This window comes from Spea bombifrons, chromosome 5 (genome assembly GCF_027358695.1).
Source record: "Spea bombifrons isolate aSpeBom1 chromosome 5, aSpeBom1.2.pri, whole genome shotgun sequence".
NCBI lineage: Eukaryota > Metazoa > Chordata > Amphibia > Anura > Pelobatidae > Spea > Spea bombifrons.
In genome coordinates this window covers 97,040,062-97,059,006 of record NC_071091.1, presented here as the reverse complement: position 1 = coordinate 97,059,006, position 18,945 = coordinate 97,040,062, and the positions used below count along the sequence as shown (strand labels likewise).

The 18,945-nt window shown below is 42.8% G+C and overlaps 1 protein-coding gene across 1 annotated transcript; it reads left to right on the top strand.

The window, feature by feature from the left end:
* Positions 1 to 5,280: 5,280 nt before the first annotated feature.
* AZIN1 (antizyme inhibitor 1) lies at positions 5,281 to 18,426 on the top strand. Its single transcript, XM_053466342.1, has 12 exons — positions 5,281 to 5,558; positions 9,313 to 9,449; positions 11,443 to 11,635; positions 12,527 to 12,700; positions 13,197 to 13,369; positions 14,086 to 14,220; positions 15,406 to 15,487; positions 15,594 to 15,668; positions 15,835 to 16,000; positions 16,316 to 16,428; positions 17,010 to 17,224; positions 17,778 to 18,426. The coding sequence occupies exons 3-12, from the start codon at positions 11,534 to 11,536 to the stop codon at positions 17,878 to 17,880; spliced, it is 1,338 nt and encodes a 445-aa protein (XP_053322317.1). The 5' UTR covers positions 5,281 to 5,558; positions 9,313 to 9,449; positions 11,443 to 11,533; the 3' UTR covers positions 17,881 to 18,426.
* Positions 18,427 to 18,945: the final 519 nt, after the last annotated feature.

Genomic DNA, 18,945 nt, shown 5'->3' with positions numbered 1-18,945 from the left:
AGGTTACCTGACCCCACTCAACCCCATCTCCTCCTTGAAATTAGGATAAAGTCTTACCCCTTTGTCGCTGCTTGCGGAGCATGCCCCATTGCCCACCACCCCCTGGATCTGCGCATGGTACACAGAAATATGGTCAACCAAAAAACATCAGCACGCAAACTGGCTGGGGTGGAGAAAAGGACAAATGTATATGAGAAGGATTCTGCGTAATGTCTCCATGCATTGTGTTTTTTCCATCTTCTAGGATGTCATGTTTCAAAGATGTAGGCACTGTGCAGACCTCTATCATATATTTATTTAAAACCAAGCAAATCTAAATGGCAAAAGAGTTGGTCTCATTCACTTCCCTTTTAAGCACAATTTACTCAGTGGCACTGACCCTCTCTTACCTGCTCTGAGATTTCCATGTACATTAATAAAAGCTTTACCATGTTTAAATGCACTTAGCCAACCGGGTTAGAAGTGGAAATTGTTATATTTACAACTAACTACTACTTTATTTTAAGCATTTCCAAATTCCTCACTTAACCTATTACACTAGGTAAACATTTTAGCATAAGTATGTATTACTGAAGTATTGCATTTCTTTCTAATAATCTGTAATAGAGAAGCCACTAACCCCAGATAATAAATAAAATGTACAAAACATATATAGAATTGCATAGTGCGTGAATGATGCATTCATTTCTGTTTACCTTAAAATACGCTCTTGATTTGTGCATTCCATGAATTTAGAAGATGATCATCAAAGATGCTTCTCACCCTTTTCCAACGGCTGTAATGTACTCTGCTTGTTGATTTGCCAGCAGTAATATGTAAGCCTCCTTTGGCCCCTGTGTTATTTTTTTTGTCACTGACATTGAGCCAGTGTTTCCCTATTCAGACAATGGAGGAGATGACAGCCTAAGGCCTGGGGGGCAAGTCTAGTCAAGTGGCCCGTTGAGCCACCGAATCAGCCCACCATCCATGCCTAGCTTTTCCTGATTTTCTAACGCATATTGATGTAATGTGATGGGAATCAGCAACTTTAAAAAAAAGTGCATGGGATGCCTGAAGCCACAATTAAGCGCCACTAATCCTTTTTAATAAAATATGCAGATTAAAATAACACAAAATCTTTACTTTTTCCTCTCACTGATTTCTGGGCCTAGAAAGTTTTGTCCTCTGAAGTGACTACAAATTCAGGAGGCGTTTTATCTCTGGATAAGTAAAAATTAAATAGTTCTATTTATTTCTACAGTAAGTAAAGTGCCAGGAAATAGATGACCAAACACACACACCATGACGGGCTCTGCCACACCGACACCCAGACACACACACACCAGGACAGGCTCTGCCACACCAACACACAAACACACACCAGGACAGCCACTGCCACACCAATGCCCGAACACACACACCAAAACAGTCTCTGCCACACCGACACCCAAACACACAAATACCAGGACAGGCTCTGCCACACCGACACCCGCATCAGTGTGGGTTAATCTACACAAAGCATAAAAATGCTTTCCACACTGGTTTGTTTTTTGTGTGTTTCCCCCCTTGCATATTGATGCCCCAGCCGGGCCCCCCTTTGGTTTTGATGTATTCCCCCCACACCCTTGTGCAGGCCCAGACTGGGACAAAAAATAGGCCCGGGCATTTAAGCCTGAGCAGCCCATTTTTATTTATTTATTGTTAAAGCCCACCCTTCATGCACCATCTTTGCATTTACTCACTCATTCACACAAATCATTAACACATTCATTAATGCAGTCTCACAAATCATTCAAGCAATTCATCCACACATGAATTCATTAATTGTCATACGCATTCACACAATTCATCCACACATTTATTCATTCATTCTCATACGCATTCACACTACCCCCTCTCCCCATCTTATCTGCCCCTTCTCACTATGTTCCCCCCTTCCCCACTTCTCAATATGTACCCCTTCTCACTATCTATCCTCTCTCCCCATTTCTCACTATCTAACCCCCCTCTGCCCCTTCTCACTGCACCCCCCTCCCTCACCCTACTTACCTTGTTGCCGGAGCAAGCAGCAACTGTGACAGGGCCGGATTGACTTAGGGGCTGATGGAGCTGCAGCTCCAGGCCCCTACCTTAAAATAGGCCCAGTCAGGACCGGACTGACTGGGCCTATGCCCCTAGAGGCCGCATAGGCCCAGTCAGAGGCCGCATAGGCCGTAGAGGCCGCATAGGCCCAGTCAGCCCGGTCCTGACTGGGCCTATTTTAAGGTAGGGGACTGGAGCTGCAGCTCCATCAACCCCTAAGTCAATCCAGCCCTGCGGCGGTCCGGCCCACCGGGCAAATGCCCGGTGTGCCCGATGGCCAGTCCGGGCCAGCCCTTGTGTATTGCCCCATGTGCATTTGTGCTCCTAGCCAGCCCCCTTTGTACATTTATTCCCCACCACCCTTGTGTATTCATTTATGTGATGTCCCCAGCCAGCCCCCCTCCCATGTGTATTGATGCCCCCTTTTGTACTGGTTAATGTACCCTTGCCCCTGGCCGGCCCGCGGGTGTTGCAGGCTTTTGGCCAACATTAAAGACGGCCCTAGCGCGGCCGAATCGACCACTTCAGTGGGCCCCCTGGCCCAGCCCGCCCCTGACGGTGCCAGATTTGGCAGGTCCAGGGAGCCTATGCCCCGTTGGGTGATCAGCTCCCTGTAGCGCTATATTTACTATATGTCATCTCTCTACCTTCTGCTGCTATTTGGTTGGTTTCCTGGGATGTGTTACCTGCAAAGCTAAACCTATTTTGTCTTGTAATATAATCCTGCTTTCATAGTTCTAGGGTCTCAGTTTTTTAGAGGGCCTTCTACCAACCACAAGGTCATTGTGAGGTCCTGCAGGCTTGGCCTACCCTAGAAGAGGAGAAGCTCATGGGGCGTGTGAGTTTGTGTTACATTTAGAGAGGGCTGGAGTAATGTATAGCACTCATTAATTTGCGTCCATAAACAGGAAGCTTTTCAGAAATTTCAGGGGGTCAGTGTAGAGTCTCATAAAGTACGGTAGGATAGGTGTAGAGTACACCATTGGAAGAAAATCAACATGCATCAGCGATGAGATGGTATAGTTAAGGCTGGTGAATACAATATATACAGATAAACTCCGTAATACACCTTGTTGTAGAAAAACAGACTAATAGTTAACAGTTTGTATCAATCAAGATGATTCTTGACAATGATACATTCTGTCTAACATTTCTGGGCCGATTATAAACGCAGATGACAAAGTTCTTCTATAATGTGCTAGTACTGGCCAGGGTTTAACTTGTTGAACAGTCATTGTCAGATTTCCAGTAACTGCAAATTCAATTCACTACATTCAGCAGTAGCTGATGTTAAATGTTAATTGGGAGCTGTGTTGTTTTTAGACTCTGAACTGGGAATCTCGTGATGACAGTCCTTACACTTACCCACTGACTGTTAACCTACTTGACCAGCTACAATTACATTCCTTACACTTATGGGTCGTACATTGCAATCAGTTTTACAAGTGTATAAAATGTAAATGTTTAATGGGATAATGTTTAATGACTAATATAAAGCAATTGTTTATTCCTACCAGTTGGTTATGATTATGATCCCTTTGGGGGGGGGGTGCGTTAGAGTACTATTCTAACCATCCACCTGTTTCTTCTCCCATGAGATATATATTTTTACAGAGGTGCCTGTTGGGGAAACCATTGATCTTGGCAACAGCCGGCCTCATTGTTTGAATATTCCAGAATAGTCTCTACTAATGATATTGGCATTATATTAGGAAACCACTAGTGCAAAGATATTTGTGTATCAACAAGTAATCCATAAATGAGAAGAAGACCATATTCTAAAACAGATTATTATTACACTATACTTTAATAAACTCTAAAAACAAAACCTATAAGAGAAAACGGTAACAGTAAGTTTTATACTTTTAAAGAATTTGTATCTTATAAGTAGATTGTATATATATATATATATATATATATAGTTATTTTTTTAATGATATATCAGACCATGAGTGCATATAACCTTTGAGCAGGTGAAGCTCTGTCTGGGAGTAAATGAAACGTTGGAGCGGTTATCAGTGTTTGCCGCTGTGACATCACAGCATTATCTCTTTATGACATTCCTGCTGATAGCAACGTAGATGATGTAATCCCCATTTTGTTTACTACGTCATATTATCATAAAAACAAATTTATGTCAACATACAAACTGCTTTTTTTTTCCCACCCTACCAAATAACAGTTTTTATCTTGACTGAATTTTTTAAGCAATAAAAAGCCCGGATCTAAGTCTTCTCTCCCCTAATATCTATCCAGTTGAGGATGTCGATACCTGTGTTTAGAAATACGTCAACCCATGTGTATGAAGCCAGAAACCAATTATGTGATGAACCCTAGTTGCCAGTTTTGTAGATTAATAACACACGTGACAAACACCTTGCACGTATGACGCAAAAATTAATTTGATCTCAGATGCATCAGAATCAAAGGATGTGCACCAAGAAACCTATGTGGACCCCTCTGCACCACAGGGGCTGCACATCGATGTAATGCCCTGCTTTATTACGTTGTGTACGTTGGCATGTGTTGTGTGTATAAGTATGTTAGCGTGTGTTAGTGGGTGTGTATGAGTATGTTAGTGTGTGTTAGTGGGTGTGTATGAGTATGTTAGTGTGTGTTAGCGGGTATATAAGTATGTTGGTGTGTGTGTTAGAGTGTGTGTGTGTGTGTGTGTTAGGGTGCTTGTGTGTGTATTAGTATGTTAGTGTGTGTTAGAGTGGTTGTGTGTGTATAAGTATGATCGAACAAGCGAAAACAACAAAAATGCCCCAGGTGTTAAGGGCCATTATACCCTTACTAAAGAATTACTTTATTCAGTCAGATGCATTATATCCCCAGCAGACATGGAGCCCGCCGGCCACTTAAAATACCAGCAGTGTTCAGGGAACTATGTTTGGGGCCCCTTATATAATGTGTGTGTTAGAGCAAAAGCGCTCCCTCAGGTTCCCTCATGCGATACTATAGCCCCGACACACAGAAGCCTTAAATACCCCAATCCTATGAACGGAAAAGGCTATAGTCTGAGTAGCTCGGGCACAGTCGCGCTTTCCGTCACGCGTATCTCCTCTGCCAGTTCCAAAGATGGAGCATGCTTGCTTCTCCACAATAACCCCACTGGCGTCAGCTCCAAAGTACAGCTGCACGCCGTCGCTAACCACGCCTCACGCTCGTAGCCCCACCCCTCCAGCCCGATTTTATATAAGGGACTCGCTCGGAGCCGGCCCAGGCTGGCTTATTCCTGTCTGACTTCACCTCCATTTACACGCAGGCACAACGCGCACGATATCCGCCGGCGGCTCGCTTTCCTCCCTTCACACCGAACGCAGATAACACACTAGCAAGCCAGAAACGACAGCGAGAATTTCTGCCCGTGCCACTCCGGAGCTTATGGCAAAAAAAGCCTCTTTAATTTCTGCTTTGGGTTTCCACGTCACTCTTTAAAAATTCCGCCAAAAAAGAGAAGACGATTCCCCAAATCCTTTGGGCCGTTACCTCACGTAAGTATCCTGGGGAGCGGAGGGCCATTTCTGACGCGAGGGAATGAAACCGATACGCCAGAAACCGTGGCGGTAATAGCCAGGGATCCCGGCGCGCAAAGGCTTCGCTCAATATGGCCGACCCTTGGGTTGCATACAGCGAGGGGGGGTAGAATCGTAGAAATCGTGATTTTTTTTTTTTCCTCCCGTTCCCCCCCCCGCAGTAACTCGCCAGACGGATCGCATGAGCAGCGCTCCCGTGCGGCGGCTCCGGTATCTGCCCTCTCTGAGGCACTTCAAATAAAAAAATGCGCGTGAGAGGCGCGATCCCGCCGACACTGAGAATTTGCGCGTGCACGGCAGCACTGCACTTTGGAGCGTTGAGTGGGCGGATCCTCGTGGGAGGGCGGGAGATTTAAAAAAACAAAGGTGTTCTAGTGGCTGCGCGTTTTAAATGGCTTCAAATTCAGATGTCAGAAAGGTTACTGGACTGGTCATTTTATTGTATAGATCTCTGAAAGGTATTTAAAGGGACGTGCTGGTCATCCTATTCACTTTAATGCATATGGAAGCGCTGTGGTCCCTTTAAATTTACCTGTCTGACTTTGCAGAACCCCCATGCATTTGACTCTTTCCCTGCCATAGGAATTTTACAAACACGTGTGGCGGAATAAGTCTTTGCATGTGATATACTTGGCTCCAGTGTTGCCGTGGCGAGCGCTATCAGCAGGGCTCACTAAGTATTTTCCTGTGTATTTTTTGTTTAGGGGGCTCCCTGGGTCACAGGGGTGTCCCTCTGCTGTACGATGGGATCTATGCATAGAGCAGGCGGTATAGGCTCCCTCCTTTGCCTTAGTTTGATTTAATGTTTCTGTGTTTGAAATCTACTTCCTTGTCTTGTGTCTTTAGTGCAGTCATGCGTTGAATTGTTACCTGTAGATCGCGGTCGTCACGCTGAGACTTCAATCATAATATAGGGAAGCGGCAGGGAGTAAGCTGCTGTTGCCAGGCACAGGCTAAGACGCAACAATTGATCTTATTCCTGGACCTACAATGTCTAAAGAGCAGTTCCCCCAACACGTATTACATGAAAAATATTGCTTTCAAATTGTTTAGATCATGTAACGTCCTTGGGCAGCTGTCTAAAAGTGTGTTTTCCAGCGCTGTTATTTTTAGTGCAGTGTACAAGCGCACAAACTCCTGCTCTGCAGGCGATAGAAGTTTATTAGAACAAAATGAAATAAAACTGAGTTTAAGCTACATCACTGTACCCAGCGCTGTATGTAAGGATGAAAGAAACACGTATGTATGTAATAACATCACAATCTCTGTTATTCACTTGCATCTTGTTACTTTTTTGCTAGTATTTTGTTACTGTGACTTTTTTTTCTCTGAAAATCTCGTTGCCCCTCTCCTAGCAAACTGAATATTGCAATACTCATCAGAAACTGTCTAAATATTTCTCCCGATAGAAATATAAGCAGTCTACTTTTACCCAGTTATGGGTATTTCAGTATTCAGCTTTCCTATTAAATGCTCTAGAACCCGTGGATTATGTGCGCACATAAAGGTATATTCTTCTATGTTTTTCTACAATCCTGTGTCAGCCTTGCGTGTCGTAGCTGCTTATGTCATGCAGGTTATGAAATCATGCCTGTAACATATGACGTTGTATAATGCTTTATTAAATGGGTTACGTTGCTTGTGTCTTTAATCTTGTCTAAGAAAGGGGCATATTTGATGTATCTGTATGAAGCTGCCTAGGTCGGGGTTAACCCGCCTGCACTACATCAGATAATACAGGCTTTTTGCTGAGTTTACTCAAAAGCTGTGAATTTTGGGAGATGTTCTGTAATCCTTCTTACAGCAGGTGCGGTAATGCTCTACTCTGAATCTTGTGTTCTGTAACTCCTATGATTCTCAGCCGTCTTCTTACATTTTGAACCTTGTTGGCGTTGTAGTCCACATCAGCTGGAGTGTCTGTTGCAGCCGGTATGAAGCTGTGTCTTTAGACTCTTGTGTATAGAGTTCTAGTAGAAGTGCCGGCAGGAATGAAGCACGTGTTGGGTAACTGTAAATGTACTCTGAATAAAGACAGCTCCCCGGAACGGTTTAGGTTCTGTGTTCAAGGACGTTGGTGGCTGCAGATGGTCTAGACAGTAACAGGTTTATGGGCTGCTAATGTACTTTTCCCGGGCGTTTAATGCTTCTGTCAGACAGCGTACAGCTTGTGGCCCCGTTTACCTTCCCTGCACCAGACCGGCTTCTAGCCTCTGAGCCCGACGCGTATTCTGTTTAATGCTTCAGTTGCCCTGACTTCTCGAGGCTATGAATCGCAGCAAATTCATCTTGACTGCTGTTTTGACATTGACCCCATCGCATGTCCATGGAATGCCCTGGCAGTTAAAGGGTTAGTGCCGCTGCGGTCCCCAGAGGACGATTGTCCCGTGCCGCTGCTGTCGGCTCCCCGTCACATGCTTTCTGATGTTGGTGGTAACGGTGGCGATGGAGGGAGTGTTGGGTGGGGTGAGAGTCGTTTTCCGGTCTGGACCAGCCCAAGCAGGTTTTTTTTCCTGTCATTAAATGAACAATGTACACGGCCCTCGCCGGCTTCCACTTATCTGATGGCCAGGAATAAAGCAGTGAGTCAGTCCATCGCCCAAGCATATTCCGCGTGGATTGACAGATGAATCCGTGCCGCTGTCCATTAGTTATAGCGTAAGACGCTGTTCTGGGTGCGTTAAACTCTAGCCCGTTTCTACGCTGGTTTCTGGAGCTCGGTTGCCATCTGTTTCTGAACAGTCTTATTAGCGGAGTCAGCGTTTTCTCTGGTACGTTTGGAGGGCATCTACCGATACGCAGCAGCATGGACAGTCATTTACACGCGGACTCTCACAATGTTCCATGTCCCTTCTCAGAAGCTGTAAGTCGTAACAACGGCTTACATATACATTTATATAAAAAGGTCATCTGCCTCACTAGTTTTCATTCTTCTAGAAAGCTGCTCTTTGACGGGAGGATACGGTGAGCTCGGACCGGGTCAAGAAGTAGCTGCTAGAGAGCGAATGAATGTTGCTGGATGGGCTGTAGGGGAATGTGTGCCGGCGGTGAACACATTGGCTGCCGGATCATTTGGTTGACGTTCTCTGTTAAATAATTATCTTTTATTTATATAGCGCCAACAATTTAGGCAGCGCTTCATTCTCTCGTAATTCATTGCTTTGTTTCGAAGCAGATAATCTATTGGTTATACCAGATCAGTCCTCATGTGTTGTAAATCGGCATGTTTGCATGTGTAGCATATAGACTTCTTTAGATAAACAGGTTGTTTGGTCATTTCGGTGCCGGTGGTTACCGCTGTATTTATGGTTGGATAGACTGTTAGTGCAGCTCGCTGTTATATGAATGGACGGTAAGTGTCGCCGGACACTGAGATCCGTGATGCTTGGTGACGCGTAACCCATCTGTAAATGCGCCGTTTTTTAGCTATTGAAATTCTGATCTTGCGTGTCTAGCTGCGGTGTTGGAGACGTGCTGACGTCCGGGACATGTCGCGTTACCTCTGCTAGCCGTTCTGTATGAGTAGCACACAGCATGGAATTTCCTCTGAGGGGCTTTAACGGCTTTGGGCTACACTTGTGGTTCCATAGTAATGACTTTGTAGTAAGTTGTGTTGCCATACATGTATAAATCTCTCCCATGAACTGAGCCGTAATAACGTTTATTACTTATATGCAGCATTTGTATTGAATTTTCACATTTTTTTTCTTTGCAGGGCGGATTTTCTGTCAAGGCGTACAACTACCCGACTGGGCTAGGGAAAGCGCTCTATAGAGAACTCTTTGACTTCAACGCCGAGCCGCCTTGGCAGCCTAGCTGATGATAGGAGGTTCCATCTCCTAACTTGTCCATGTAAGTTTTATATCTATTTTTACCGGTTTGGGGAGAGGGATCACGCACAATGTATTTATATTGCGTCTGGGAATAGGGCTCTGAATCGCTATCGCTGCTGTTGTAGTGAAATGGGGATTGACTTTTGTTTTGTCGGAATTCATTTATTAAAATGATCTGTGGCTTGTTGTGTTATGGCTTTCCTTGTGGTAGTTGAGATTGGCAGCAGCCTGTGGCAGGGCCAGACTTATCTCCTCGGTTTCTTGGCTAAAGGTCTCCAAGGTATAACTTGAGGTGGTTTCTCCCATGGTGTATACCTTAAGCAGGCTTTTTCATATAAAATACTAGAAATGCTGCCACCTGTGAAGATGAAGTGTTTGGGGATTACGTTCTCTTTAAGATCTCTGTTTAAGCATCAAGCTGCTTGGACCTACAGTGTATCGTGTATATGTATGACACACAATTTGCTACGTAGAGAAAATCTGTTTAGTACATCCCAGTTATGATGCATGAAATACACCGTATTCTGCAAGAAATTGTAATCTGGAGTTTTTGGATTCAGTGGCAGCAGGCCAGATACTTCGTTCCCTATGGGCACGTGTAAGACTGAGACGCACGCTGTCACATGCTGACATCACAGGGTGACTATTTTGGTTTCCCAACTGTTATGTCTAACCAGCCATCTGTGGAGCGTGTTGACAATGCAGTGGACTGCTCTATGTACTGTTACAATTATCCATTAATAATAATGACTTACAAATTGTCTTTCTATAAGTTAATAAAGCTTGTGACGGGTGCGTGAAGCACGTGCTTTAGGTGTCTGAGTCGTGTAGGTTGTTTCCAGCGGAGTTCTATAGAATGTCAGTTAACTAACTTTTCGGGAGAATTTCTTCCTCTGATACGAAGTGTAATTGCTCCAGAATGGGGATTCTATTAATAGCTTAGAGGCTATTTGTGTCAGTAATGGACGTGGTGCATGTGCTGCGTAGGTTTTCGGATGGCTATTGTTACCCAGTTTATAAACATGCGAGCGAGTGACAATGCGTCGGTCATGCGCTTGGCCTTAAGAGCTCATGTATTCTTTAGACGGTTTTGAAAGCCGCCGGGGATAGTGACGCTTGGGGCACGTTATAAATAGAACTCATCGGGTGTGTCAATTGGCTATTGTTTTTTTTGGCGACATGCAGACATTCTAGTTGGTATTTGATTGTATCAATTTTAATGGACTGTTAAAGCCCCCCTGCTCAGAAGGATGTCCAATTAATAGAGTATTGTGTAAAGGGCAGCTGATGGGTTCCTGGGCACATAGTATAGCGAAGGTGCCGACAGACCCGAGTCAAAACACGCCGGGAAGTCTATAAACACTGTCCCTAAACGAATAGTTGGGAGTATGCTGTACGACCGGGGGGCTTCGCTTCTCTAGGTAGGAGTCTGAACTTTTGAAACTTTGTATTCTACATCTACATGTATTTTGGGATAGTGTTTTTTTGTGTATATTTGAATCATGTTTGTACAGTTTTTTTAGCCTTTACTACACTTTATCAATTACTCTGTTGCTGAGAAATGCTTTAATTCCCTGGAACGTGTGGATGCAGGCGGCGGGTCGTTTCTCCGTATGAATGTGCGGACATATGCTTTATATCGTCATTCCAACACGTGGGACTAAAACACATCCAAACCTTGTGAATGAATGAGTTGGAGATTCTTTGTTGGAACAGAAGCTCTTTCCGGAGCTAATCTCAGAGGCGGCCATGTTCTTCTTCATATTTACTGATGTCCACGTTTAAAACCATGAAGCCTTTTTAGCTGCTGTCACATAGATTCGTTATGGACAGCGGTCTAGCAGCTCTAAAATAACCGATACAAAATATCTTTATTCGAGCCCCAGCATTGTAGAAGATAAACGTCTCAATGCTTTTTAAACATTTCAATGTGTTCAGGTGCTTTAGCATTTAGTGTTTTATTTTGTGTCCCAAACCTGCAATGATTGTTGTGTTTTTTCCTTTCTGTACAGTTTGTTGCATATTTAGGACCCAAAAGACTTGTTGACCCCTTATTTGGCACTTACTGGTTTATGATTGTCGGCTTTGCGGAATACGGCTGAGATGAAAGGATTTATTGAAGATGCGAATTACTCCATTGGGCTGCTGGATGAATCTGCATCCCCTAGAGATGTCATGGACAGTTACATCTACGAGCATACGGTGGTGAGTAAAGAGTCCGCGTTTGGCCCCGGCGGCTTACGAACCGCAGAAATGTGTTGCATTGCGATGACATTGTATGCGTTGGAGACCTCTAAAAACAACGGTCTCCTGGTGCCTTTAGATTAACCTCTTCACTGCCCTTTGGGTGTACAGGTGTGTCCACACAGTTTTTGCTAGCAGCAGTTTTTGCATGGGAGATCTTGGCTGTCTGCTGATCGCCGGGACCCCCTGTCAGCAGAAGCCGGCGTTGCTTGTGTAATGGCTCGAGCGCTGCTATATCATTAAATAAGATGATGACTCCCACGGGAAGCTCACTGGGGAACCTGCTGGGATTTCCGATTACTTCCCAGTGCAAAAAAAATATAAAAATATATTTTAAAAAAAATGATAGGTTTTTTGCATATTTCCACCGCTGCCGAGATTCACGTATTGGACATGAGCGTAGAAAAAGTGTCAGTAACCGGGTCAGAGAAGAGTAGGAAGCGTCTGCCATGTGCCCCCCTGTGCAGATTCAGTCATATAACAACTGCTCCAAAATGTTTCTTAGCAGTTAGGCTTATTAACCCTTTACCCTCCCTCGTGACCCGGCTGCTGTTTGGGCACACATCATTATACCAGCATCGATCCGTGTCTCAGTGGTGTTTGGAGCGGATAATGTGATCTCTAATGTTTGTGTTGAGACGGCAGCCTTCATTAGTTACACTGAAAGCTGCAATGATTGGCTTTCCGGCAGGTAGGGGCCACGGAATGACCCCGTAACCAGCCCATCTTTCGATTAAATTCTGCATTTTGCTGCGAACACCATACTATTTTGTGTCAAGGAATGTGTTTTGTGACAACGTCAAGGAACGTGTCTTGCTGTATCTGATTTTACTGTTGGTGTTCCATTCACAGACGGGTAAAAATGCCTTCTTTGTTGCTGACCTTGGAAAGATTGTGAAGAAACACATTGAATGGCAAAACACCATGGGGCGCGTAAAGCCGTTTTACACCGTGCGGTGCAACTCCTCGCCGGCTGTACTCGAGATCCTCTCGGCGCTTGGTGTGGGATTTGCTTGTGCCAATAAAGTAAGTAAACTACAGATTTAGTTTCTTCTGAATGTAGGATATCGGAACTATAAGTTTCATTGAATATCTGACGCCGGCGGCACAATGACATAATCCGATGCTGCTGCGTGAATAAAATGCATACGGCGTATAGTGTAACTTTGTCTGTTATTATAATGGTAGGATGACTTGTATGGCTCGGAGTCATCAGTAAATGGACTGCAAAGCCTTGAAAACCTGCTGTTATAAAATTATATTCTCCTGATTTAGAAATGTTATCTGTATTTTTAAGCTAGTTTGAGACACGGCCCCTCAGCCTGGATTCCCTGGTTTCACGTACCGTAACTTGCTGTTTTGTTCCCCGATGCGTCTGATAAACGTTTTAAGGTGGCAGCTGTGAAATTTGTTGCCGGGTTAGACATGTTGCGTGTTAGCAGTCAATCTCAGAAGGTTTTATTGTAGTTTGGAAAATTCTACTTTAGCGTTATTAAAGTATCATTAATGTGCTTTATTTCAGAATGAAATGACGTTGGTGTATGATTTGGGCGTCTCTATGGATCATGTGGTGTATACTAATCCTTGCAAGCAGGCTTCTCAGATCAAGCATGCAGCCAAACTCGGAGTAACTATGATGACTTGTGATAATGAAACAGAATTAAAGAAAATTGCACGTAACCACCCTAATGCCAAGTAAGTCGTCACTCATGCCTGTTTGCGAGCGTTCCTTAATCTGCCCCGATTACTGTGCGTTTCAGATTCAGCATGTGCCAAACATTTAAATAGAAAAGCGACATCTCGTCATTTAACGCTACATTTAGAAAGCAGGTTTGCCCACTAATGCGAGACATTTCAAGCCTGGTTGTCAGCGGGCAGCCTGTTTATGGGGTAATTGTAAAGACTAGCTGACAGAAATGTTCTTCGGGCTTCTCTACACGTGTATTTAGTTCATATTCTTTGCTTCTGCGATGTAACGGTGTGGTTTAAATAAAAATCCCCTCCCAAAGTCCTGTTTCAGCGATTTGTTACCTTCTGCGTCTACTTTAACTGGAAACCTGTTCATAAAGGTGACCTGTGTTTTTTTTCCCATTTCCTAATGAGTGCCGGTTGATGAGGATTTTTTTTGTATCACTGAAATTCAGTTTTTCCTTTGGAACTTGTTTTTTGTTTACAGCACCCATCGAATTTTAAAAGTGCTTAGACATGGCTTGCTGTAATTCCATTTGTCCCTCTCGGCTCCCCGGTTGTGGGCCCTAATTGCTAGTTTTTTCTCTATACAGGATTGTTACTTAAGTTCTTGACTCTTCCAAGGATGGCACTCGAGCTCTGGCACCTTTATCAACATGCTTCTGCAATACATCATGTGCTGATGTAAACCAACTGCCCCAATCATCTTCCCCTTCTCTTAGGCTCTTGCTTCATATTGCCACAGAAGGTATGAGCGGACATGAAGAGATGAACATGATGTTTGGCTCCTCGCTGAAGAGCTGCAGGCACCTCCTGGAGTGTGCTAAGGAGCTCAATGTTCAAGTCATTGGAGTGAAGTGAGTCATTCACAAATTACGTTAACCCGTTTTCTCCCAGAAAGAAAGCCAACATATAAATGCTATGTCTTTAATGTGAAAGAACGTGATTTGTAAAATTGCCAAAAGCTCAAGTATGAATTTGTGTGTTTGGGCTAGTGACCCAAATAGCTACATAACCAAAGTAATTCAAATGTTGGGCTTGTTGAAATGTGTGTGCCTTGTCATATATTGGCAGTCATTAGAATGATGGGGGTTGTGCATAATGGATGTGAGAAGTATATACATTTAGCCCGTCTGCTACAAGTATAAAAGGTGTCCAGCTTGTCTAAACCATAGTACTGGTATATTTGCAATTGACATACTTAAAAACAAATACAGCTGCCGTAACATGTAATGGACAAGAAACTTTGGTTAGAATCTTGTATAAGTATTTGCTAGCAGGAGCCTTGTCCGGACTCTTCATGGTATAAAGGGTTTTCCCCCCTCTTTGGTCTCTAAACAAAAGCCATTACCTGCATTAACCACTAGGTGGCAGAATTGCACTCGCCATTTACTCTACGTACGAAATGAGTTTAAAAACATTCTGCTTTGCTGAACAAAATCGTTACATTGCCTTGTTACTTTTTGTAATGGGTAAGACTTTGTAAATAACTACAGTTTGCTGTGAAGACTTGAGTATTTTTCCTTAGTTCTGAATCTTTACTATTAGGGGAGACCGCTATGATTTTCTCTGTTTTGGTGTCTGACTCAGTTTCAGCTCTTTGCATTTTACATTTAAACCTAGAAATTTTTCTTGTAATTTTAAATTTGCGTTTGAACTGTAATTTTCATGTTTGCAATCAGTGTTGGTCAGATAGCGACCGTTTGCATGTCCTACTGGCCTGTTATGGTACAAATACACACTTGAATATGTTTGTAGCCAACATGACTGGTTGCCACAGTTTTATTTATGCTATTTTACAGTGATCACTATGAATGCCTGGCTCAGGATAGACTGCTTTGACATGCCCAGCGCTGCCAGGTCAATCCTGTCTCTTAAATGCAGTGTTTACAGATGAGAGACCCAAATTGTACTATTTACTAGAAGGGCATCATTCATAAATGACCCAAAATAAACAAGTAATTGCCGTTCATAAGGTGCACTTTACGAATTGAATAATTTAGTATTGTGGTTAAAATGTTCATAATGTTTTCATCCACCAGATTTCATGTTTCAAGCTCTTCCGATGACCCACAAGCATATATTCATGCTTTGTCTGATGCCAGATGTGTATATGATATGGCGGTGAGTACGTGCTTGCGTTACAAGAAATGACTACAATACTGTGCAGTTATGTACTTTATGAGAAAATGTTCTGAGCTGGGGTAACAGAGGCTTTTCTCTCGTCTAGGAAGAGCTTGGCTTTAGGCTGAATGTTTTGGACATTGGTGGAGGATTTTCAGGCAGTGAATTCCAGCTGGAGGAGGTAATTTGTTTTCTCCTGTATTCCTGCATGCGTGCTGCTTGTTTGGCTCGATGACAATTTCTCTTTAGGTAGAGATTACATGAGTGGTGATCTTGTGGTTGCGAGTGCAAGAGTCTTGCCTGTGGCCTATTGAGAACTAAATGACTTGGTGGTCCTTGTCTTGTAGGTTAATCACGCTGTCAGTCCACTGCTGGATGCGTACTTTCCCGAAGATTCTGGAATTAGCGTTATTGCTGAGCCTGGGAGCTATTACGTTTCATCTGCATTTACCCTAGCAGTTAACATCATTACAAAGAAAGTTGTTGAATATGATCACAATCTTCCTTCTGGAGGTACTAAGTGTACTTCAATACAATTATAGAAGCTAGTTAATAGTTTGGTGTAAATTATGAATGTTTTGGTGTAGGTAACATGAACTTTTAGTCACTAACCAGTGTTAACGGGTGCGTTAGATTTTGCTGCTTGTTCACTCACCCAGTGGTTGTGTTGTGTTAGCACTTTTTTTTCATAACACAATTTTTAGTTTTCTAATCTTTGTAGCCGTTAGATTTGTCCAAAGAAAGAAACCTTGTAAGTGTTTGTGTGTAATTGTGTAGAACTTCCAAAAGTCTAATCTCATTGTTCTGTTTCTTATCCCCTCTGTTTAGGCAAGCAAACAAGTAACTGCCCAGCTTTTATTTATTGCATGAATGATGGGGTGTATGGGTCTTTTGTGAGCAAACTGTCAGACAGCTTACATACTGCTCCTAAAGTCCACAAGGTAAGTTGATGCACAAACGATGCCTGTTAAGGGGCTTCAAACAATATAGATGTCTCCCCCAGCACAGAGTGGCTTTCTGCATCCTTGAAAGCAATAGTGTAATTTCACAGTGTGGGTAAAATCTGAGAGGTCTGTGCTGCTGGTTGAAGCTGTTATGGGCCGTTGTCGGCTTTACTCCTCTCCTGTGGTTCCTCATCAATGCCAAGTGGCTTTTGCAGCCATCGGTAGAGCAGTAGAAATTGCCAAAGCTTTTGCAGCCAAGAACTTATTCAGATTAGTAAATAAAGCATACACAAATTCTGATTATTTTTTAAATTTTACCCTCTAGACTGTAAGCTCGTTTGAGCAGGGCCCTCCTCACCTGTTGTCTCTGTTAGTCAATTTATGTTACATACTACTTGTTATGTCCTGTCTACCCATTGTACAGCGCTATGGAATTTGATGGCGCTATATAAAACAATAAATAATAATAAAACATTTTTGAATGACTTCAAAATTGACACAATTCAGTTTTCAGTCTGTCTAGACAGCAAGTGCCTGACATCGCGTATCGAAACTGACTCGTGAATACTTTGTTTCAGAAATGCGGGGACGATGTACCACTTTTTGCTAGCAGCCTCTTGGGGCCCTCTTATGATGAGCTTGATGTAATTGTGGACCATTGCCTGCTACCGGAGCTGAATGTTGGCGACTGGATAGTGTTTGAGAACATGGGGTCTGGTACTTTGAATGAACAATCTGCGTTTACAGATTTTGGAAGGCCCTCCCTGTACAACATCATGTCCCTCAATGACTGGTGAGCATTGAACCTTGCAGTGTTGTGAAATTAGGTATATTTTTACTAATAATTGGTAAAATGGATCTCTTTCTAGAAAACTGCAGTTTATATATGGTGTTAATTGGATTCAAGAAATTTTACAAACTGGGCTGTATATTCCAAAGATCTCACCTGAATCAAAGGCGTTTGTAGTCCTAATATTCCTTTAGGTATTAGGTAGCATGTCACCATTACACAGAATGTTAGACTATAAATGTAAATAACATAGTTTTATGCTGTGAACTCATTGTATGCATAGCCTTTTTTTGTTAAAAAGCATGTGTTGGAAAGATCGAGTCCAGGTTCTGGGTTGCGGAGCCGTTCATACAGTTTTATGCATAAATTTCTTCCTCCAAGCAGAATTGGCTGACATCAGTCGGGTTAATGAGAAATTATAAATCGTAGTGCATTTAAGTGGTAGGCTCCCTAATTTTAAACAGTATGGTGTTAAAAATGCTTGGCTAGTTGTATGCTTATATTCATTAGCCTAAACACATGGACTTTACACGAGATTCTTTGTTTTTCCCCTTAGGTATGAAATTCAGGACTTGGGGGTTATATCGGAAGCACTGTTGAAGAGCCTCTGTGTGCCTTGTTTTAGGTTTGGTGAAGACCACCTCTCCACAGCAGCTTAACTTGTATCTCATTGCTCATTTTAGACCTGCAGGTACAAGTCTTTAGCTTGCCTGGTCAACATTCCGGGGCGGAAGGAACGTGGATCTTGAGTGAACCTCAATTCAAAACTTGAAATTCAGTGAAGGCAAATTGGGACCAGGCAAAAAAAAGCAGCTAAAAAATAATTCACTGGGGCGAGCATTAGACGTTAATGTCCACATTTAAACATGCCAGCTTTCCCATCCTCTGTGCGGTTTAAATAAAATATGCAACAAAATGGATGACTTAGTTGAGATGGAAACCATGACCTGGGTTCCTTGTAACAGTTTACAATAAGTACAGTTTTTATACTAAGGATTCCTGTTAGAAAGTCTTGTAAATTTATTGTCTCTCCTCCAGTATAATGTCTGTGAAAATACCTTTGTGATTTAGAATGTTTAGTGTCCCTAGATTGTGTAAATTTGTGCTTTAACCTGTAGTTTAATAAATGTAAATTGCATCGTATTGGTTTTTATTTGTTTTTTGAACTGGCGTAATGTTGGATTGCAATAAAATTTTGTGCAGAATTTGACTATTTTATGGCTCATTTGGAATGAGACCTATGATCGTGGCTCTGAGGGTTAATGCGTAAAGAGTTATTGAATTCAATATTTTTAAGCCCCTTCAGGAGCCAAACGTAAAGTGAGTCTGAACCAGAGCTGTCAGCTGTGAGGATATAAGGGACTTAACAGAACTCTTACACATCATGCTACCTATGTGGTGGTTAGAATAGTAAGAGATGCTTCATACAATTGGCAAGACCTGAGTTACTATGTTACAGGCGTGTGGCTGGCATTGAAAATGTATATACAATCTCACCCATGTTTTGCTACATTGCTTTAGTAGCAAAAGTAGTTTAATGTGCAATTTTAGATTCAATCCTTATTCCGGTGAAAGCATTCTGCTTACAAACTCACACATCCCCTTAACCTGCAAAAACGTATTTATAATGCATAGTTTAAAAGCTATTTGTAGTAAGTCGCTGAACTGTAAATACACATCCAATTACTCTAGAAAATAGTCCCAGAATAGTCTCTAGAAATATA